This window comes from Hibiscus syriacus, unplaced genomic scaffold (genome assembly GCF_006381635.1).
Source record: "Hibiscus syriacus cultivar Baekdansim isolate YM2019G1 unplaced genomic scaffold, ASM638163v2 tig00005154_pilon, whole genome shotgun sequence".
NCBI lineage: Eukaryota > Viridiplantae > Streptophyta > Magnoliopsida > Malvales > Malvaceae > Hibiscus > Hibiscus syriacus.
In genome coordinates this window covers 331,181-352,938 of record NW_024062045.1, presented here as the reverse complement: position 1 = coordinate 352,938, position 21,758 = coordinate 331,181, and the positions used below count along the sequence as shown (strand labels likewise).

Here is a 21,758-nt window from a genome sequence, read left to right as displayed (position 1 = left end):
ATAAAGAGCTTTTGTCAATTTTAAAACATGATCCGGAAAATTTGAATCTTCAAAACCTGGAGGTTGTTCCACGTACACTTCTTCTTTTATAAAACCATTTAAAAATGCAATTTTACATCCATTTGATAATTTAAATTCATTGAAACATGCAAATGCTAATACATTCTAATTGCTCCATCCTAGCTACGGGAGCGTATGTTTCATCATAGTCTGCCCTCTTCTTGAGTATAGCCTTGAGCACAAGTCTAGCCTTGTTCCTCACTATATTACCACTTTCATCAAGTTTATTTCTAAAAACACATCTAGTACCTACAGTAGATTTATTAGTAGGCCTTTCAACTAATGTCCATACTTTACTTCTCTCAAATTGATTTAATTCTTCTTGCATAGCCATAATCCAATGTTCATCTTTTAATGCTTCTTTGATGTTCTTAGGTTCTATGCATGAAATAAATGCAACATAATTACAGATATTTTCTAAGAGAAGATCGAGTAGTTTACCCCTTTTGATGGATCACCTATAATTTCACCATCCTTGACATAGTTGTACTCTCTTGGAAAAGATACTTCCCTTTCTCACTGGTTGGATTCTCGAGGGGATCATGAGTTTCCTCATCTTGTTTCTTCCTTTGATGATGATTCTCCACGTTATGTCTAACGTCATTTGCTTGTACAATACCTACATCATCATTAACAGAAGAATCCTTCCTCGGAAGGGGATTATCATCGAAAACAACATGTATAGACTCTTCTACAACTAAAGTTCTTTTATTAATACACGATAAGCTTTAGAATTTAAGGAATAACCCAGAAAAATTCCTTCATCACTTTTAGCATCAAATTTGCCAAGGTTTTCTTTACCGTTGTTTAAAACAAAACATTTACATCCAAAAGGATGAAAATAGCTAATGTTAGGCTTTTTATTTTGAGAATTTCATATGGAGTTTTCTTTAAAATTGGCCTAATCATTACTCGATTTACAACATAACAAGCGGTATTTGTGGCTTCTGCCTAAAATATTTTGGCAAATTATTTTCACAAAGCATGGTTCTAGCCATTCTTCTAAAGTTTGATTTTTCCTCTCAACAACTCCATTTTGTTGAGGGGTTCTAGGTGCTGAAAATTTATGGCTAATACCATTAGAATTACAAAACTCAATAAATGCAAGATTTCAAATTCAATTCCATGATCACTTCTAACACTAGTGATAGAGTAACCTTTTTCATTTTGGATTATTTTTGAAAATGTGATGAAATTTTCTAATGTTTCATCTTTAGTACTTAAGAATAGAACCCAAGTGTATCTAGAATAGTCATCTACCAAGACAAATGCATATTGTTTTCCTCCCAAGCTAGTAGTTCTAGTTGGCCCAAAAAGATCTAAATGGATCAATTGTAATACTCTACTAGTTGATACATCATTAATAGATTTAAAAGAAACTCGTTTTTTGTTTTCCTTTAGCACAAGCATCACAGATTTTATCATTATCAAATTTAAACTTAGGCAACCCTCTTACTAAGTCTCCTTGAATTAACCGTTGCAAAACACTCATACTAGCATGACCTAGTCTCCTATGCCATAACCAACTATCATGCTCATCTTTAGCAACTAGGTATAAATTAGTCATATCAATAAAATCTAAATGCACCATGTAAATGTTTCCTATTCTATGACCAACAAGCATAATCCGATTAGATGCAATGTCAATGACTTTACAACCATTAATTTCAAATAAGACATTGAATCCTTTATCGCATAATTGACTAATACTCAATAGATTATGCTTTAATCCATTCACATATAAAACATTCTTAATTTGTATGGAAGAGGTATTACCTATTGTACCAATACCTTCAATGTGACCTTTTGAATTGTCTCCAAAAGTCACTTCTCCTCCATTTTGGCGTTAAGCTCAATGAACCGGCTTTTGTCTCCGGTCATATGTCTAGAGCATCCACTATCAAGGTACCATGAATTTGAATTTGTTTCCCGTGCCTTGTAGCAATGCTCCTTTCCCTACAAACATAGATTAATTTTTGATTTTTGGTACCCAAATTCTTTTGGGTCCATATTCATTAATTTCCAAAATCCTAGTCCCCTTAGGTATCCATTGTGTAGGATTTTTATCTTTAGTAGTAATGAGTTCTTTAGGAACCCACATACTTCTAATGATTTTTCCATTAGAGGTTCTTTGGGGACCTCTATGATTGTAGTTTCTAAAACTTTTTCTAACAAAGTTGGATTTTGAATTTCCACCTTTTCAAAATGTTTTGTTCCAACTTTATCAAAAGAAGTTTTAAGATCATCAATTTTCTTTTGATGATCATCATTGATCTTTGAAAGTAAATTTTGCAAATCTAAATTTTTCTTTTCAAACTCTTATAGTTTGATTTGCAAATCTTTGATTTTACTTTCAAGATCGTTGTTGGTTTTGTATATGAGTTTGTTTTCATTTTTCAATTTTGAAACATCATTTTTATATTTTAAAAACAATTTCTCATAATCCGAAGCCAACCCATTGTACTCCTCAATAACTCATCATAAGATAAATCATCAAAATCGGATGAGTTAGAGGTTACCTTTGAATCTTCCCCGAATGCCATCAAGCACAAGTTTGCTACTTCTTGTTCCTCTTATCGGAACTTTCTTCATCGCTCCATGTAGCCACATGAGCCTTGTGCTTATTCTTTGATTGACCCTTTTCTTCAATTGTGGGCAATCATATTTGACATGCCCCGACTTTTTGCATTCATAGCAAATGATTGGGTCCTTCTCTTTTGGTTCATTTTTGAGGCATTCGTTTCGTTTGAATTTTCTTCCTTGGTAAGGTCTCATCATTTTTCTGAACCGTTTGGCAAACAATGCCATTTCCTCGTCATCATCATCATTATTAGAATCACTCTCATCTTTTGTGGATTTAAGAGCAACTCCAATATTTTTCTTCTTCTCCTTTTCCTTTGGTGTCTCTTCAACTTTATCAAGGTCCACCTCATCTTCAAGCATCATCTCATGAGTGAGAAGTGAACCGATAAGTTCTTCAAGAGTTAAGGACGATAGGTCCTTAGACTCGATGATTGCCGTCTTCTTTGATTGCCATGATTTTGGGAGGGAGTAGACTAACTTCCTCACAAGCTTTTCATTTGAGATGATCTCTCCATATGATTGAGACCATTGACAATCGTTGAAAATCTATCCGTCATAGCTTTGATGTCTTCATTTGGTTTCATCCTGAAATTTTCATAGCTATGCGTTAGAATACTAATTTTTGATTTCTTTACCTCATCTGTACCTTCATGTGTGACTTGAAGCTTGTCCCATATTTCTTTGGCGGTTGTACACGATGAAACTCTTCCGTATTCATCTGGTCCAAGAGCACAAAAAATAATATGGATGGCTTTGGAGTTGAGCTGGAACATTCTTGTCTCTCATTCACTCCACAACCTTGGATGAGTGAGAGGTTTGATGTATCCTTCTTCTACAGCATTTCATGCTCCCATGTCACTTGCTTGAATGAAGTACATCATTCTATTCTTCCAATAGGCATAGTTAGCTCCATTGAAGAAAGGAGGCTTGTTGACGGCATCGAATCGAGACCGGAGTCGAAGTTTGAAGCGGAGGCCATTGATGACTTTAATATCGATATAACTCTTCCCGAATCGACTCAAGAGGCGATTAAACCTTCAAATGATTTAGGCTCTGATGCCAATTGTTGAGTTAATCGATCGACGGAATCGGCCAAGAGGGGGTGAATTGGCAATTAAAAATTTCGTGGAAGCTTTTGCAGAAAAATTAAAAGTAATTGCACAACGATTTACAGTGGTTCGACTTTCTCAAACAAGTCTACGTCCACTACCTTAGCTATCCACACTAAGGATTTTCCAACAAATTCACTAATTTGTTCTTTCTTTTGAGGCCAAAGAGATAACCTTACAAATCCCTCAAGAGTATACCCCAACTCTTGAGAACACTCTTTTCCCAAAGAGAGATTACAATTTGCAAACTTACAAGAAAACCTCACAAAGTAAGATGTTTGCACAATTCTAGAACAAGAAAATAACACTCAAAGATAATTACAAATGAGCACAAATGGTGTTCTTGAAAGCAAAATGAATATTGAAAGGAAAATTGGCTTGATTTGCACAAACTTGGTGTTTGATGCTTTCTCTCTTGTTTCTCTATAATTTCTTGTTGATCAAGGGCTTCAGAACTTGTTTAAATACACCTTGAATCTCTTCTGAACGTTGGAGATGATTAGTGAAGATCATAGCCGTTTTAGTGTGAAAATAATTAATAAACAGTTTGGAGCGTGGGGGGAATCGGTCCCCCTATGGGGAATCGATTCCCTAAGTGTAAAATTCAAATATTTCGACCGTTGAACAGGGGGGAATCGGTACCCCCTATGGGGGAATCGGTTCCCTCCGAGCATTCTGGAAATCTCGGAGCCAAACCATTCAGGGGGGAATCGGTATCCCCTAGGGGGGAATCGGTTTCCTCTGAACAATCTGGAATTTTTGGTTTTGAAATGGTTCGAAATACTTTGAAAGATTATTTTGAAATTGTTTTAAGATTAAAACTTAATTTTACACTTAAGTAAGGATTAAAAATGATTTTTGAAATATTTTGAGTAATGTTTTGATATTCGAATAATTATATCGAATATACTTAGAAAATCATTTTGGAAAATCTTAAAATTCATTTAACTTAATTTGTTATATCGAAATATCAAAATGTTTTCAACAGATTTTATTCGTTGGGGGAGGTGAGGTCAGGTGGAGCTTCATCAACGCCAAAAGGGCGGCTGTTGGTGTGGGTTTAGGCCTTGAAATGAAAGTTTTTAAAATTTTGGGGTTTTTTAAATTTTATGTGTTTTCTTTTTAAAAAACATATAATTTTATTTTTTTAATTTATATAAATTTTTAAAATTACCAGATTGTGACATATGTCACTTAACAGAGGAAATTAACGATCCACAATATATTGACTCATTTTGAGTAACGAAATGAAATGTTTGACATCAAACTAAAACAAATAAACGTTAGACACTAAATAAAAAAATATTGGCATATGTTAGACACATTTTGTATATCGAAACCTTAAATGAATGATACACGTTTTTTATTTAATAATTAGAAATTATAATTTTAGAGTTTAATTTTAATTTTTTTAAATAAATAAGTGACAATATTTAGGGTAAGATCCTCTGACTATAAGACATTGTTTTATTGAGTCTTCATATTATTAAAAGTTATAAAATTATCATCCAATTATAAGATACTACTTTGTTGAGTCCATAACTATTAAAAGTTACAAAATGATCACTTGACATTTTATATGCTCTAAATTAATTCTTTCTCGTTAAAAAATTACTTATTTATATAAATTATACGTTAATTTATTAACTATGATATGATTAAATCATTTTTTTAATTGAAAGAAAAGTCTAATTCACTAGGCTAGGTGTAAATAGAATCATCTTCTTGTGGTATATTTACTTCCAGATCTAGGAGACTTGTAAGTTCCTCTGGGGGGAAATCAACCGAACAGTTTGGAAATGTTGCCACGAGGCTAGTTTGGCCATCTTGTCTGCAATTTCGTTCCCACTTCATGGAATGCACTGAATTTTCGTCACCCAAAGTGGATGTTTCTTCACTATCCACGAGTTGAACAGCCTGGTTGCAATCAGATATGATTCACAGTCTTGAAATACCAAGGCTCCAATGCAATGAGAAATCCTTCATAGATACCCAAAGTTTGCATGCAATATCGATGTTGTTCCTATATTCTCGGTAACCCCTGTAACCCAAACACCATTTGAGTTTCGGAGCACTACACCAATCGAGCCTCGTTCATCAATGGTAGTCACTGCCCCGTCAGTTTTTAAACACGACCAATCAGGAGGGGCTCTTAGCCTTGCACTTTTTGTCGCATGTTGTCTTCCAGTTCCAGTTGAAATTTTTATTTAGCTATCATAGCATTTTGCCCAGCTATAGCTACGGTGAATAGTTCTCTATCCCTGAAGGACAATACTATTGAAGACATACTCGTTTCTTTGCTTTCATATTTGCCATATGAGAGCAGCAAAGGCCGGATCACCTTTACACAAGGACTGTTGTAATTTAGCATCAAAGTATCTAGTGTGAGTATTTGGGGGCACAACGCGCAACCACATGTTTTGACTTTGAGGACACTCACATAAACGTTAAGAATAGTTTATAGGGTAGCACCACATGTCGGGCAAGAGTGATCGTTCGTGAACATCCGTCTGCCTCGTTCATGTTTAGTCATGATTTTTTCTTCGAGAACAAACTAGATGAATAATCTAACTCGTTGGGGGAACAAGGAGTGACCAGATTTGCTTCCATATGTTATTTTTTCATCCCAGCTACCCTCAATAAGTTTAGTATAAGCTGAATTAACATTGAAATGATGCTCCGGGTCCATCTCCATATTGGGGTGTCAAATATATCATTGTTGTCTTGAGGTTTGATAACGATATGAGAAATGGTTTCTGTAACAACCATTAATGATAAAGCTTCAATATCCCATTTGCCATATTCATCGACAAAAGTTCCGAGCCTTAAAGCAGGGTCAACATTTACATTGTATGAGCATAATCACACTGAGGCCATAGTTGAGGTACCCATAAATTATCCCAGAATCTGATTGAGTCTCCATAGCCCGTCGACCATATCAAGCAAGACATCAGGCGGTCCCAAACTTTCGTGATCCCACGCCGTGAGTGCGAGCAATGTTGTCTTACAATGAATGTTGAATACTGTAATTGCTTTTAAGCACTAGTTCGACAATATGATAATTCAAGTATTATCTCGACAACATAATGTAAATAGAGATTCTTTTCACAAAATATAGTTCAAATAATTATGGGAACACAATATTTTCAGCTCAGACGACGGATGATTTTTTAACAAAAAAGAATGAATTCAGAACATCTGAATAGTCAGATGATTATTTTATAATATTTAATAGTCGCAGTTCAACAAAGACACTTTATAGTAAAAATATCATTTTACAACTTTCAATAATCAAGAGACTCAATAAAATAATATCATATAATTGATTATCATTTGTATAATTTGGCCTAATATTTAATATTATTTATAAAATTAAAATATTTTATTAACAGTGAATCAAATTCTAACAATAGGATCCCAGGTTTATTTGAAGTGGTTTCCAGTTTCCGGTAAAACTGGATTGGGTCCCACAAATAACTTTAATCTATTTATTAATTTGATTTAAAGGTCAACTGTAATCACTTTCTCAAACTTCAAACTTATAAATACATTAATTAATAATGAATTAAAACGTCCTTTTTTTTTTGCCGAGTCATCAATTTCAAACGGCTAATCCTACCTTTTGACCTTATCTCTTCTTTTGACAGAGCGACAGGTCCACTCACTGACCCAATGAGGAGCCATGAGTTTGACGAAACTCGAATCCTTGGCTTCTTCTCACCATAAATTATAATCATCTTGCTCCATTTCTCTTCACTTTTTTTTTTATTTTCCATTTCCACCCCTCTTTCTTCTGTATATCTATAAACTGCTTTTGCTCGATGACCGTGCAATTGATGATGGGGTACGGTGGTGGTAACAGTTTTACTGGGAAAACGGAAGAAGCTGCTTTGAGAGAAGCTGCAAATGCTGGGATTCAAGGTTTGGAGGAATTGATAAGATTGATGTCTAAAAGTCAGAAGCTTTGCAACCTAGGTGCTTGTTCAGAGCCAGCGATGGAGATCCAAGCTGTTGCAGATAACACTGTAAATTCCTTCAAGAAGGTTATTTCTTTGTTGGGTCGATCCACAACTGGCCATGCTCGATTCAGACGTGCTCCCCAACAAGAAGATTCACAACAACGTCGAGAGAAGATTCAAGTAAGAAAGGATGAAGCCTTTGGTTTTAAGCCTGTTTGTGCAACCCCAAGTTATAGGTTGCCTCCTTTGCCGAGTAAAAGCGTTATGTCTTCAGTGACTGGGGATACTGATAGCATGATGCAGCCATCTTTCTCTTCGCGATTTCAATTCACTGGTACTTCTCATGGTAAACCTCCTTTGTCTTCCTCTTTGAGAAGGAAGTGCAATTCCATGGATGCTCTAAGGTGTAGATCTTCCTCTGCTCGTTGCCATTGTTCCAAGAAAAGGTTGGTTCTTGGTCCTTGGCTTTAATTGATTTTAATTCTGAATCTTTTGATTGATTATTGTTTTTGTTATGCAGGAAATCGAGAGTTAAGAGAGTGATTAGAGTTGCAGCTATTAGCAACAGGATGGCTGATATTCCTCGTGATGATTATTCTTGGAGAAAATATGGCCAAAAACCAATCAAAGGTTCTCCTCATCCAAGGTGTGAAATTTAGTTTTTCGTTTTTTGAAGTTGACCAGAACAATAATAATTCAAGTTTGCTGCATTGAATGGTTTTTTTTTTCTGTTTTCAACTGCGAACAATAATCATACTGTGGATGGCAATTAATTGCATTGACTTTTTGTTTTTGTAACATTGGTTGAATTGCCTGCTGAGTTCTCTGAGTCCACTTCACTCGTTTCTTTGGGAAAATTTCAGGGGGTATTACAAGTGTAGCTGCGTCAGAGGCTGCCCTGCAAGGAAACATGTAGAGCGAGCTGTAGAGGACCCAATGATGCTCATTGTAACATACGAAGGGGATCACAATCATAGCCAAAACATTAGCGCTGCCCCTTTGCTCATGGAATCATCTTAAGTCCCCACCATCTATAGGATAGACCCGACGCACCATCATCTCTTTGAAAATAGTAAATTTTATATGAATAATTCTTTTTTTGTTCTCTAAATTATTATAAAATTTGTTCTCAGTATAAATTTTACATGTGTGCATACATCCTAGCATACTGGTCGAAATCTGTGTACAACAAATCCTATTGTATCTTTTTAAACAGCTAACGTAACTACTAATCAATCTTCTAGTGATGTTGTATCTGGATTTGGCGTTAAAAAAAGACTTACAGTCGGAGGTTGTCGATTAGGTGCTGGTGAGAGTTGAATCATGCATAGTGGAAGGTTTCTTTTTTGCCTATTTTTAATGCCATTTGTTAATGTTCTTGTATAGCTTATATTTCAAGGCTAATTGGTGTTGCAGTCAATAAATGAGATATCTTAATAGGAATGCAAGAATTTGTGGATAACGAAGTTAAATTATCAATAGAAATTATAAAAGAATAGATATAAAAATTTAAAATTTAAGGGTAATCATTCTTTCGTTCCGCCTTAATCCGTTTTAACTTTTAGAGAGAATTCTTGGAGAGATATAATGTGATCTCGGCAACTACTAAGGTCTATGTTATAAAGAGGAGTTGAATTAATAGAGATATTGAGATATAAAATGTTATGGACATTTTGTGACTCCACGTTTATAAGTTTATAAATAAATTATTATTTGTCTTTATTTATAAAATTAAATTAAATAAAATTATATTAAATCTTATTTTTTGTACATAATCTATATTTTTAGGTTGATCACATACAAATCCAAATATTATTATATTTTAAAAAGTATTTCAAAATAATCTGGAGGGATTTGGTGGTAGTATAGAATAAAGTGTAGGGTTTGTTATTTTCTAATTAGCGAGCACCGTTTAAAAATAGAGAATAAATTGCAAGTCAAATTAACCTATCAGGCGTGTTGATTATTGTACTCAGTTAAGGGATTTCTTGTTATTCTATGAAGATAGAGTTGGACGTAACGTTTCTTCATAAAACTTTTAACTGTTTAGGTCAAACTTGCACTGTAATCAGCTCATCTTTTTCGATTTGAAAATTTCAACTCACTGGTTATAAAACTATTCTGGATTCAAACAAAAGTTACCGTTTCTTGTTAAAGTTTAGCTGATTGAATTTGGTCAGTGGAGCCTTCTTGCCAGAGTGGGAAAACAAAACAGTCAAACGATGAATCTCAATATCACAAGTCTTTACTTTTAAACCAACAATAATGTGCTACAAACCTAGCACCTCCATTTCTGTTAAGAAGCCATCACTTGTACGTTAAGAAGCTATACCTGAATCATTTATAAACAAGGTTATAATGTGTCCAACTAAAGTAAAAGGGAGTGTTATTCCCTCTAAAGGTTCCATATTTGAGTAGCTGCATTTGTAATGTGTGTTTATTGTTAATTAGTTAAAAAAAATTCTAGACAGATGTTGCTCTGTAATCACCACGAATTAATAAAAAAAACATTTGGGCTAATCACAATGCTTACATGATTTTTCAATATTCTTTAAATTTAATGATTAAAATTAAAAATAATTATAAAGCTTAACTCGTTTCTTATTGTTGACATCAACCTTTAAAAGTTGGTGATTGGAGTTTTAATATGAGCTGGGTTAGTCCTACGTGCATCTAAATATGGATGAGGATTAAGCCCAGAACTTACTGAAGATTACGATTTAGGTCCAATAGAGGAAACCCAGATGCTGAAAAGCATAGTCCACCACGTTGATTGAAGAAAACAAAGTAGAACGCCAGAATTTGCTAGAATCCTCTATCCTTTGATCAACAAATTTGTTATTATTATTTCTCTTCATTTTTTTCTCCCAAGAAAAGAAAAAGCCGAACCATACAGCTGACATTGTAGGAGACAGAGATTCATTTATCGACGGGGAAAGGTAAAGGAAAGGACCAGATGCCATGGACAACGACATGATGAACATGGAGGCCGCCACCGCAGCGCAACCCCACCAGCAAGGACAGAACGATGTCGGTAAGGACCTGCTCGTATTGGCTCGTAACCTTGTCGATCAAGGCAAGCCTTCTCAGGCTCTTCAAGCGGTAATCTTCACAAAACCTTTTTCAATTTCATTCCCCCCCCATATTTTCTTCTTCCTCGAAGCTTAATGGGATTTGTTTATTGCTTGAGTAATCAACGTTTAACGAGTTTCCTTAGTGTTCGTAAAACTAAAAGCTGTTCCCTTAGCTTCTCGACGTTGTTATCATCAAATATGCTGCCTTAATTTCTCTGAATATTAAAATTCCTCAGGCGACCTTTTTCCTAATGGTTGTAATTAAGATAAATCATTGGCACTTTGATAGATAAGAGCACAAAACACATTGGGGAACTATGAATATATATGAAGAACAAAGGGGATTGCTGTAAGTTAGTAGTAGTGCCAAAGGAGGTTTATTTCAGAAAGATTTCTTTTTTAGAAACGTTAAATTTTGAGGTTGAAAGCAAATGCTTTTATATATTGGCATTTATTTGAGGTTGAAGCATTTTGGTTTAGGAAGGGAAATAAATCAAATATATTTGCTTGGCATTTTTCTTCTTCTTCACCTTCTTATGAGAGAAGATGGAAACACAGAATGCGAGGGAACAAAAAAAAGGGTGTCAAGTGTCAACGTAATGCAATTTCACATGTTAATTCATCTAAGTGGCTTTTACTTACTCTAGAACAATGAGGTTCTCTTGTTAATTGTGGCCTTCACTGTTTTGTTGCTTCTATCTATGCGAATAGTTTGTTGGCGGTGATTCTTTGAACTTTTCTTATCTCTGTAATTTTGGATGCTAATGAATTTGGTTCTCTCGGTATTTCATATTTTCTGATTGTCCATTCAAATGTATTACGTTTAGCAGCCTATAATATTCCTTCAGCCTTGAGTTCGTATTGTTAATTAAATATTGTTCCAACCACTTCTCACTGTAGGCTTCTGAAGACTGCATTGATGGTACAAGTATTGGTGGTAAATACCTGGCATTCGAGTTGGCCATCTTGGATCAAACTAAAATATGGCTTCTTTGTTCATCAGGTGTTTTCCGATAAATGGAGGACTGAAGTAGGCTCGCCCTTGTTAGGCTGGCAGCAATAATACAACTGAATACATGCTATTAGTTTAAGTTGGGTCCAGTAGACTAATGAGTTTTCATCTTTTAATCCTATTCTTGAACCACATCTGATTAAAGAACACTTCTTTTTTAGGGCTATATTATATATTTTTTCAAGATTTGACCTGAAAAAAGGTGTTCATCGTGCATCTTTTGGTGTGAACCAATACTTGTTTGGTATCAGCAGCTTTTCCTGTGCCTTATTTTGAGTTATAATTTAGACGTGCATTGCACCCTGGACCTTCTTGTTACTCCTATTTAATCTCTGCTTATATGTGATTGAACAGGTGGTGATGGCCATGAGAACTAGAGGCGGCGATGAAGCTGTATTTCAGTCATTGTACCGTGCTCGTGAAGTGTACAGAACTAGAATGCAAGAAAACACCGCAGTTGATCAGCTGGCTTCTCTGTTTGCTGAGTGTGTGATAGCTGAAGCCCAGCCGATAAAAGCTGAAACATTACCATGCAACACTAACGTTCCGCCAGTTGCATCAGATGCTCAGGGAACTTCCATTCTTGCCGAAACAGGCAGAATGCAAATTGTATTGGATGCATTCTCTGATGGAAGCAGCTTTATCTGTTTACAGTGTGGCGGTCTTGTTAGTAATCATCGCAAAGACGAGCATTATGCATATTGGTGCGGCCATATGTAAATTCGCTCACTTTATAGACTTCTTGCAGTGTGCTTGATCCCGAGAACTCATGTCTGCCTTGTGGAATCGGCACAACTGCAACTGGTGTACCACCTTTGACAATCTGTGTAGATTGTCTTCCATTTGCCAATCAAAAGTGAAGCAAATACGTTTCTTTGCTAATAACTAGGATACTGCACTCCAGCAGTGATAAGGTTTATGTCACAGAATATGTTTGAAATTTGATGGACTGAACAATGATGTATCATATTTATTATTGTACCAAAGTTGTTTAATCAAACACAAATAAACCCCTTTATGTACAATACAATCTTTTTCGTTTACTCAAATCATCTTTTTCGTAGCTTTAAAAAAAGAAACCATCTTTATCATAAGAACAATAAAGCAGTAGTTCTTTAAACTTTGTCAGTTGAGGATTGTGGATAACGTCATTGCTTGCTATTTTTGTGCATCTTGATATCCTTAACCAAACGGTCTATGTCATTGTAAGATGAATTGCCTTGTTCAATGGATTTCTTTGCTTGTTCCCCAAGCTTTTTGGCTCTTTTTCTCATATCCATCGACTCATCTGTATTCCCCATTACTGTATTAATCGCCATGAGAATATCATTGCTGGTTTTTATGTTTGGTGAATCCTGCGTTGCCCATACTTTCCATATCTCATTCCCAACTGACACTCCTACCTTCAGCACTTGAGTCACCAGCTTTTCATTGTAGAATTGTTCAGCGAAAATCGGCCATGTGACGAAGGGTACACCGGCAACAACCCCTTCTAGTATAGAGTTCCACCCACAGTGCGTTAAGAAGCCTCCAATGGCTTCATGTTCAAGAATCAACGTTTGAGGTGCCCACCCTCTAATAACTAAACCTCTACCGTTTTCCTTTACTTTCTCTTCGAATTCTTGCGGTAGCCATAGCTCTTGCTCTTCATCATTGCTTGTTTTGATGGCTTTCCCAACAACCCAAATGAATGAATGGTCTGATGCTTGGAGTGCATTAGCAATCTCCACTGTTTGATTCTTGTTGAACCTTGTTAAACTTCCAAAGCATATGTAAATAACAGATCTGGGTTTCTTACCATTAAGCCAATGAAGGCAATCGTGTTTTGAAACCGAAGTTTTTTCACCTCTTTCAACTTTATCATCAATGTCTCTGTTGAACAGAGAAACTGGACCAACATGCCATGCTTTGATTCCCAAAACATTCCTACAATGATCTGCATAGGCAGGCTCTAATTCATAAAAGCTGTTCATTAACATCCCAAAGCTCTTCCTTTCAGATTCCTTTAACTTATCAAACAACTCAGAGAAATGATTTCTGTTTTTAACAATGTCCGGCAACTGTGATCTCGTGAGTTTCACTTCATCAGGAAGACCTGGAACGACGAACGTTTCCGTCTCTGATGTAATTCTCTTATGAGGTTGATAGTGTGAGAGAGTCTCCGAGAGACAGAGGTTGAAGAAGCCACTACCGTTGAAGGCAAGGCGTGGAATGCCAAACTCATTGGCAATATCCAAAGTCCATGTTAAAAGAGAATCGGAGACTAAGCAGTCAGGGTGGTAATCGCTGAGAAGCCTTCTGATTTTTGGTTGAAGCAAATCAATGGCATCAAAGAGCTTCATGGTCATTTCCGGTGTCGAGGCCAAAACCAAATTCTCGCATCCCTCGGGTAATCCGACTTCAGCTGAAGGTAAAGATATGATTTCAAGTGTAATGAGTCGACCGGATTTAACATCTCGATGGATGGCATTCTTTATGCGAAGAGCATTCATGGGGGTGATGATGATGGTGACCTTGGCACCAGTAGCGGCAAATATCCTGGCCATGTCCACCATTGGCATCATGTGACCGGGTGCCATGTAAGGAAAGAACATTGCGTGTATTTGGTTTTCATTTTCGCTTGCCATCTTTGATTCTCGGATCGGTAGATGAACAAGTTGGAAAATGAAAATAGATGATCTTCTTTTACAAAGATGAAAGCTGTTTAATCCATTTGTCCAAACATTGGAACATTAAATACTGAAATATTTGTCGTAATTTACGTACCACCAACTACACCAGGGTAATTATAACAACTAAGTGTTATTTTTACACGTGGGTTTTAAGATTAGCAATAATGTTTTCCCTAAAAAAATCAAATACAGTAACCGTGGCTAATATTTACGTCACTTTGCATAATCCTTCACGGGACTTTTTGTGCTTCACATTTTTGTTTTTCCCCCGTTATTTTCAGGGAGGTAATAATGCTAATTAGGAATTGATAATTTATAATTTAAATTATTAAATTTAATTGCAACTTCAATTTATATTGTAAACTTTTAATTTTATTAAATTATATTATGTAATTTTCATTATTAATAAATAAGTCATTCATATTAATATCTTAAATAATTATAATAATAAATTAAAATTTTATTTAATATAATTTTTAAGAACAATACTAAACTAACCTTTAGTGATCATATGGACTTTACCGAGAAAAGAATTGGATGGATGCATCACAGAATACATAGGCCCATATTTTGAGGACCCAAAAGTAGCACCCCTGTTGGCTTGGATCTGCAACTTATAGCTGACCACTCGTTGATATTTAGACCTTTCGTCCTTGGCTATCCAAATAAATTTTCAGCACAGTGGAAACCAAAACAGAGCAAATCCTGCAAATGAAGCCATGAATCCTCTCTGCAATTCCTTAAAATCCCTTCATGTAAACACTACCCTCTTCCTCCCCAAATCGAAGCTCTCCTTTTCCCTTTCCCTCTCTCCTATTTCCGCCGCACCCTTCATAACCAAATCCTCGCGGCGCCCATGCCGCCTCACCATCAAAGCCGACTCCGACGCCGTCGAAATCGACATGGTTAGGAACAGGCAAGGCGTTTACGCTCCCAAACAGAAGAAAGTGGTCGTCTTGTGGGATCTCGACAACAAACCCCCGCGCGGGCCGCCGTACGAAGCGGCGTTGGCCTTGAAAACAGTTGCCCAGAAGTTCGGGGAAGTGGTTGACATGTCGGCCTACGCTAACCGTCACGCGTTTATCCATTTGCCTCAATGGGTCCTACAAGAACGCCGCGAGAGGAGAAGCCTCGACATCCTCGAACGCAAAGGAATCGTAACTCCGAACGAGCCTTACATCTGCGGAGTTTGCGGCCGGAAATGCAAGACGAATTTGGATTTGAAGAAACATTTCAAGCAGTTACACGAAAGGGAACGACAAAAGAAACTAAACAGAATGAAATCGTTGAAAGGTAAGAAACGTCAGCGGTTCAAGGAACGGTATATAAGTGGGAATCATAAGTACAACGAAGCGGCTAAGAGTTTAATTAAGCCGAGGATCGGTTATGGTTTGGCGAGTGAGCTAAGGAGAGCGGGGGTTTACGTTAAAACAGTGGAGGATAAGCCCCAAGCGGCGGATTGGGCATTGAAAAGACAAATGCAGCATTCCATGAGTAGAGGGATTGATTGGTTGCTTTTGGTTTCGGATGATAAGGATTTCGCGGAGATGTTGAGGAGAGCAAGGGAAGCAAATTTGGGGACTGTGGTTGTAGGGGATTGGGACAGGGGTTTGGGAAGACACGCTGATTTATGGGTATCTTGGGTTGAGGTGGAAAATGGGGAGCTGACGGAGAAAGATTTGGTGCCCAAGAGGAAGAGGGTGAGCAATGATGATGGGTTGTTTTCGGTTTCGGAATTCGATGATGGGAATGGGAGTATCGGGGAACTGGAGGGTGTTGTGAATGAGCTTTTAGTAGAGAGGAGTGAGTTTGGTGGGGTGAGGATCTCGGTGTTTTCGGAAGGGGAGGAGGGAGATGAGGATGAATGGGAGACTGAGGAAGATTATTTGTTGGATGATAGTGATGATGAAGTGATTTTTGAGGAAGATGGGTATTACTGATGAGGAAATTCTGTTTACTTAAGGATTGATAAAGAGATTGCAGTGTGTGTGACTTGGCTGCTTCTTTAATAAGAGTTGAAAATCCCAATTGTGGCATTTGCTCAATGTGGTTCTTCAGAGTTGTGACTGCTAATTTTATCCGCCTCATATTGTCTCTACTATTTTCTTTTGCTGGAAAATGAAATGTTACCTACGGACGAACAACTAACTTGTTTACTTTACAATCTTTTTCAGTTTCAACACCAATTTTATTAAAAACTGATCTATGGTGTAGGTTTTGAACTTGATTGTCCAAATGAAAAACATTACATACTATAAATATATTTTAGGAGGAAGACAAAAGAAAAATGCCTTCTCGCTCACCTTTCTCCTTTCCCCTCGTAAAAGCCCCCTTCCCATCCCATATAAAAAACGCTGATAAAAAATTGCTTAACTTTTATTCTATACAATAAAAATTAAGGTGCAATTCGAATTTTCGATAAAATTTTACTTGACGTTTTGTTTAGATAATTTATTTTATTTTAAGAAGAATGGTTATATTTTTATAATTATTTTATTAATATTTTACAGTTAAAAATATAAATATTTAGATTGGGTATAAAACATATTGTGATACATCAATCACTTATGATAAATAATTTGTTTTTTATTAGTTAAATTTTATAACATGTTATTTAATTCTTTTTATTATATTTATTTTTATGAATGGATTATGATATTTATTTTAAATTAATAAGACGACTTGAAGTATTTATTCATAATGTGAATAAATCTCTCCCGTTATGAAGTACTCAAGTTGAATCTAATTTGTATATGTTTCTCGGATGTGTGGGGATTGTAAATTAGAATCAACACTTATCTATGTACTTATTGAGAGGTGGAGATTCGAGACACATTTTATCTTCTGTGTTAGTAATGCATCATCACTTTGGGGACGTTTCATTATAGTTAGGGTTTGTGATCGATTGATGTGTTATGATTGGTAGGAGTATTGATGATTGGGTTATCTTGTGCCACAACTTTCTTAGGAAGATTCCATATGAGTTTAACACTAACAGTGTTGGATCTCATTGAAAATGTTCCAACAAAATTTAACGAGTTGAACGAAGATTGCTTTGAAAAAGGATACAAACATTCGTACAGACTTACATTTTACGAATCATATAAAAGTTTTTATATCTAATAAATCTCGCAATCAAGTGCTAACTGTATTATTTCGTGGATTTTAATGAAATAGACTCATTTAATTAATGATCAATAGTTTTGAATTTTTTTTAGAAAAATGTATAAAACAGCCATCTAAAAAAATATTAGTGACAAATTTCTATTTCTTCTGCAATTTTAAGTGTAGTATTACATGTATTCTATGTCCGCGTGCTTATGAACTATTTATCTGTCATTTTGAAGTTAAATAATTTTATTTCTTATTTAACAAATAAATAAATCAATATTAGCTGTGATATTGATTGTCCTCGTACACCACCAAGGATTGTTGGAATTGTTAAGGATCGTCCATTTTACTGTCAAATCCCTTATTTCAAAAGGCAAAAACATGAGAAGTAAAGCTTAAAAGTCAAAGCGATAAGGATGTCGTAATAGTATAAGCCGATAAAGTTTACATCAATCGTATGATAAAGTATGAAGCCACAAAGACCAAAGGGGTGATGGCCTACTAGCTTGTGTGTTCCCAAAACCAAAGAAAGTAGATAAGGAGATAAGGGTGAGAATTTATTACGGTTACCTATGATTTTGCTTGCCCAAGTTTTAGAGAAAAAAAAAAAGGAGTGCTCCTTTGGATCAGTGAGGGGAGGTTGCCGCCTTCATCGTTGCCGATGGCGGTGGATGTTGATAGGTCATCAAGGTGGGCTGTGTGCAGGTTTTTCTCTCTTTTCCTTCTATTAGAAAAATATGTTTATTCAAATCTATCAAATGATCATATTAGTTAAATAAAATATTATTATTTTTAGAGATTTTAAATTTTATATTCCTAATAATTTAAAATTTTTAAATTGCTATTATCTTATAATCATCCTAAATCATAAAAAAATTAAATACATTCTATTTTATTTTGGCATTTTTTTTGGGGTTATTTTTCTTTTTACTTGTAGTGAAATTTTGTATACCAAATAAGAGTAAGGAAGTTCAATATTAGTAAGAATATATAAACATATTTTCGATATGAGTTACAGTTTAAAATATACTGTATACAACAAAATATAACCTAAGGGGGAGGGGGGGTGAAAACAAAGAAGAAGGATTAAAGTAATTACCAACACAGTTAAGTAGCAAGGAGAGCCAAATTCCTGTTCCATAACCTTCCTTACAGGCCATAAACTAAAGCTGAATTGCATTTCAAAGTCAAACATAACCCATGCAAACAGAATCAAACCATTTTTCACGGATTTCATTCCTTGGGACTTGGAAGCTATTCCATTGCAAAACCATCCCATCAATCACCGCAATTGTATATATGGACTCAATCTTCGTCAGAACTTTCGGGGTACTTATTCAAATCAGGTTTCTGGAAAACTCGAGGGCTACTACTTGGCAATTCCGATGCAGAAACATGATTATGAAGCGACGACGTCTGCAAGGCGTCGACTTTAGCACCAACCTCGGTTGCTTTCTTTCTAATGGAAGCGGCCGAGATGTCTTTAAGTTGGTCCTCTTCTTGCAAAACGAGGTCGGGGAAGTTAAGCCTCGCCGAAGGGCCACGCAGGTAGAAAACGGCGGTGTCATAGGCACGGGCGGCGGCGATGGGTGTAGTGTAAGAGCCGAGCCAAATCCTAGACCTCTTGTTCGGTTCCCTGATTTCAGCCACCCATTTTCCCCACTTCCTCATTCTTATCCCTCTAAAAGGTTTCTCCTTTTGTTGTTTCCTTTGCACCTTCCTCTTCTCTCCACTCGTCCAACTTGAACTTGAGAAACAATCACCTTCCATGGCAGAAAACATTCAAGAAAAGTAAACCTTAAACGAATTGAAAATCCTTTAAGAGGATATTGGTTTCCAGAAATTAAATCATGAAAGCGATAACAAAAACAAGAAGAAAAGATATCTATGTTTGTTTAATCAGAGAATAGCCTTTGCTTGAAAAGGCATTCTCGGTATATTATATACAAAAATGCTTAGCAGTATAGTTTCCCACTTGGCTGCTAGTCTGTCGTCTGGGCACGGCCGCCACATTGATCAACCTTGAAGATAAATCCAAATTTGGCCGACATAATCCCTCATCTCCGCCTCTTAATTTATCTTAACCTTAAAATGGTATATACATAAAAATACTAGTTAAAGTATCACAAATTTAAGGAGATAAATATCAGAGAAATATGTTAATAAATCGGGAAATAAATCTAATTTTTATATAGAAGCAAAGGAGAAAAAAAAAAAGTCGGTGGTCGATAGCGGATAGCTATGGAGAGTGGCTTCTCTCGTCCACGCAATAAAGATGGATCCATCTATTTTATTTTAGTGGAAATAGAAAATGGGTTAATTTTTAATATTATTTGATTGTGTCAATTGTCAATCGTAATCATCTGATTATAATTTAAGACTTTTTTAAACAAGGGAGTAGCGGTGTAAGTTTCCCCGTCAGAATGTTATTTTCTTTTAAATTTTAGTTTAAATAATTATATTTATAAATGTATATAAAATATTAATTAATTAAAAAATTATAAATAAACATTACCTTATAATCAATTAAAGGTGTGTTTGGTTGGGGGAATGTGAGGTTCCCATGTAAATGAAATCTGTATTCCCCCGTTTGGTTGGCAGGGAATGTCATTTCCAGTAATCTTACATTACCAATAGTGAATTTTTTGGGGTATATTATCGGGAATGTCATTAACTCTCTTTCCTTAGGTATTGTTGGATTATCGATGTTTTAGACTAAAATGTCCTTAATTTTTTTTTTTCAAAAATATCCTTATTCTGTCATTAAATAATAAAAATTCTACGAATATTAAATTATAAATTTATCCTTAAAGTATTTTATATTTACAAAAATAAGTCTATAATTAAAATTTTATATGAAGTTCAAAGGTTAAAAATAAAATTTTACTCTTTTATTAAACCTTTTTATATTTTCAATTTTGTAAAAAAAATTATATAAATTTTATGAATTTAAATTTTTTAAATAAAATATATAAATATTTTCTAACTTATTAAAAAACAAATATATAATAAGGATAATTTGGTTAAATATGCATTCCAATAATCTTTTATTCATTTAACCAAACACGGTAATCTTACATTCCTGCTAAACCAACCAAACACAAAATACAACATTCTCAGTAATTCTATTCCCAAGTAATCTTTTATTTCTACTGATAATCTTACATTCTATGAACTAAACGTACAAACCCTACTTCCCTCCACGATCCATCACTTGGACTGAAAATTTTCTGCAAAGGGGGTAGGCACCGTTTGCTTCTTCCAGTTGTCCTCTATTACATGTGGACGTTGAATCAAATTTAACATAAATAAAAAATGCTGCAATCTTCTTTTAATATTATTTAACAAATTTAGGAATATACATTCCTTGATAAAAAGCATTCTACCTTTTCTTTATAAAGTTTTTGTCACACTTTTTGATATTTTCTTATAAATTTTATTTTAATGAATCTAATCATATGAATTTTAAAATATATAAAAAAAATAGAAAAGAGAAAAAAATAACTCTTCTACAAATCTGGGTTTTTGAATAGTGAAGTGGTTGCGTATCCAACAAATTGATCTGGGAGGTAATCTAAAGTCAAGATACATTTAACCTATCGTGCATACAAACAAGTCAACAGCAAAGTACTGTAAAAAAAGACTGAGATTTATTTCGTATTAAATAAGAACATGCATGGTTGGTGACACAGGTCCCGTACGGACTATGAAATCGGCAATGAAGACCGTTATAGTAACTATATTACATGGACGTGGCTGAAAAAAATCCAATATGTTATCATAGAATGGCAAAGAATTAATATATGAATCTGATTAAATACATGCTCTGTCTTCAAATATGTAAATAGGGAGAAAAATATGTATTATTTTTTTTCAAAAGGAAGTGTGTATAATATGTTAATTTTACATTTATAGACTAAAGGATCATATATCACATAAAACTCTAATCCTAATAGATATCGAATTCTTAATAATAAAATACGTCATAGATATATTTAATACATAAAATTCTAATCGTAATAAATATCCACAAACAATAATTATTCATAGGATGATGCTGTCACACTCAATGAGCACATATGAGTATCTTAATGATGAACACCATTAAATTAATTTATAAAATATTAAATTATAAAATACTAAACGTATAATTATTAATTAGTTAAAAATCTAAATGT

The 21,758-nt window shown here is 35.0% G+C and overlaps 5 protein-coding genes across 8 annotated transcripts; 3 read left to right on the top strand and 2 right to left on the bottom strand.

Moving 5' to 3' along the window:
• Positions 1 to 2,319: 2,319 nt before the first annotated feature.
• LOC120198968 (ethylene-responsive transcription factor RAP2-1-like) lies at positions 2,320 to 19,493 on the bottom strand. Its single transcript, XM_039200200.1, has 2 exons — positions 18,867 to 19,493; positions 2,320 to 2,334 (listed from the first exon to the last, which is right to left on the bottom strand). Exon 1 carries the CDS (start codon positions 19,360 to 19,362, stop codon positions 18,886 to 18,888), a length of 477 nt encoding a protein of 158 aa, XP_039056131.1. The 5' UTR covers positions 19,363 to 19,493; the 3' UTR covers positions 2,320 to 2,334; positions 18,867 to 18,885.
• Positions 7,542 to 8,840, top strand: LOC120198966 (probable WRKY transcription factor 7). The gene is made up of 3 exons (XM_039200195.1): positions 7,542 to 8,157; positions 8,232 to 8,357; positions 8,575 to 8,840. Exons 1-3 carry the CDS (start codon positions 7,574 to 7,576, stop codon positions 8,729 to 8,731), a joined length of 867 nt encoding a protein of 288 aa, XP_039056126.1. The 5' UTR covers positions 7,542 to 7,573; the 3' UTR covers positions 8,732 to 8,840.
• Positions 10,511 to 12,817, top strand: LOC120198967. 4 transcript variants are annotated; one of them, XM_039200197.1, is made up of 4 exons: positions 10,733 to 10,813; positions 11,686 to 11,722; positions 11,789 to 12,041; positions 12,152 to 12,817. In XM_039200197.1, exon 4 carries the CDS (start codon positions 12,158 to 12,160, stop codon positions 12,515 to 12,517), a length of 360 nt encoding a protein of 119 aa, XP_039056128.1. In that variant the 5' UTR covers positions 10,733 to 10,813; positions 11,686 to 11,722; positions 11,789 to 12,041; positions 12,152 to 12,157; the 3' UTR covers positions 12,518 to 12,817. The 4 variants fall into 4 exon arrangements, with proteins under 4 accessions (XP_039056127.1, XP_039056128.1, XP_039056129.1 ...); XM_039200198.1 differs by having other exon boundaries at positions 10,739 to 10,813; positions 11,686 to 11,707; XM_039200199.1 differs by lacking the exon at positions 10,733 to 10,813 and having other exon boundaries at positions 11,669 to 11,722.
• LOC120198964 (UDP-glucose flavonoid 3-O-glucosyltransferase 7-like) lies at positions 12,814 to 14,462 on the bottom strand. Its single transcript, XM_039200193.1, has one exon. It carries the CDS (start codon positions 14,422 to 14,424, stop codon positions 12,946 to 12,948), a length of 1,479 nt encoding a protein of 492 aa, XP_039056124.1. The 5' UTR covers positions 14,425 to 14,462; the 3' UTR covers positions 12,814 to 12,945.
• Positions 15,141 to 16,505, top strand: LOC120198965. The gene has a single exon (XM_039200194.1). The coding sequence runs from the start codon at positions 15,189 to 15,191 to the stop codon at positions 16,407 to 16,409; it is 1,221 nt and encodes a 406-aa protein (XP_039056125.1). The 5' UTR covers positions 15,141 to 15,188; the 3' UTR covers positions 16,410 to 16,505.
• Positions 19,494 to 21,758: the final 2,265 nt, after the last annotated feature.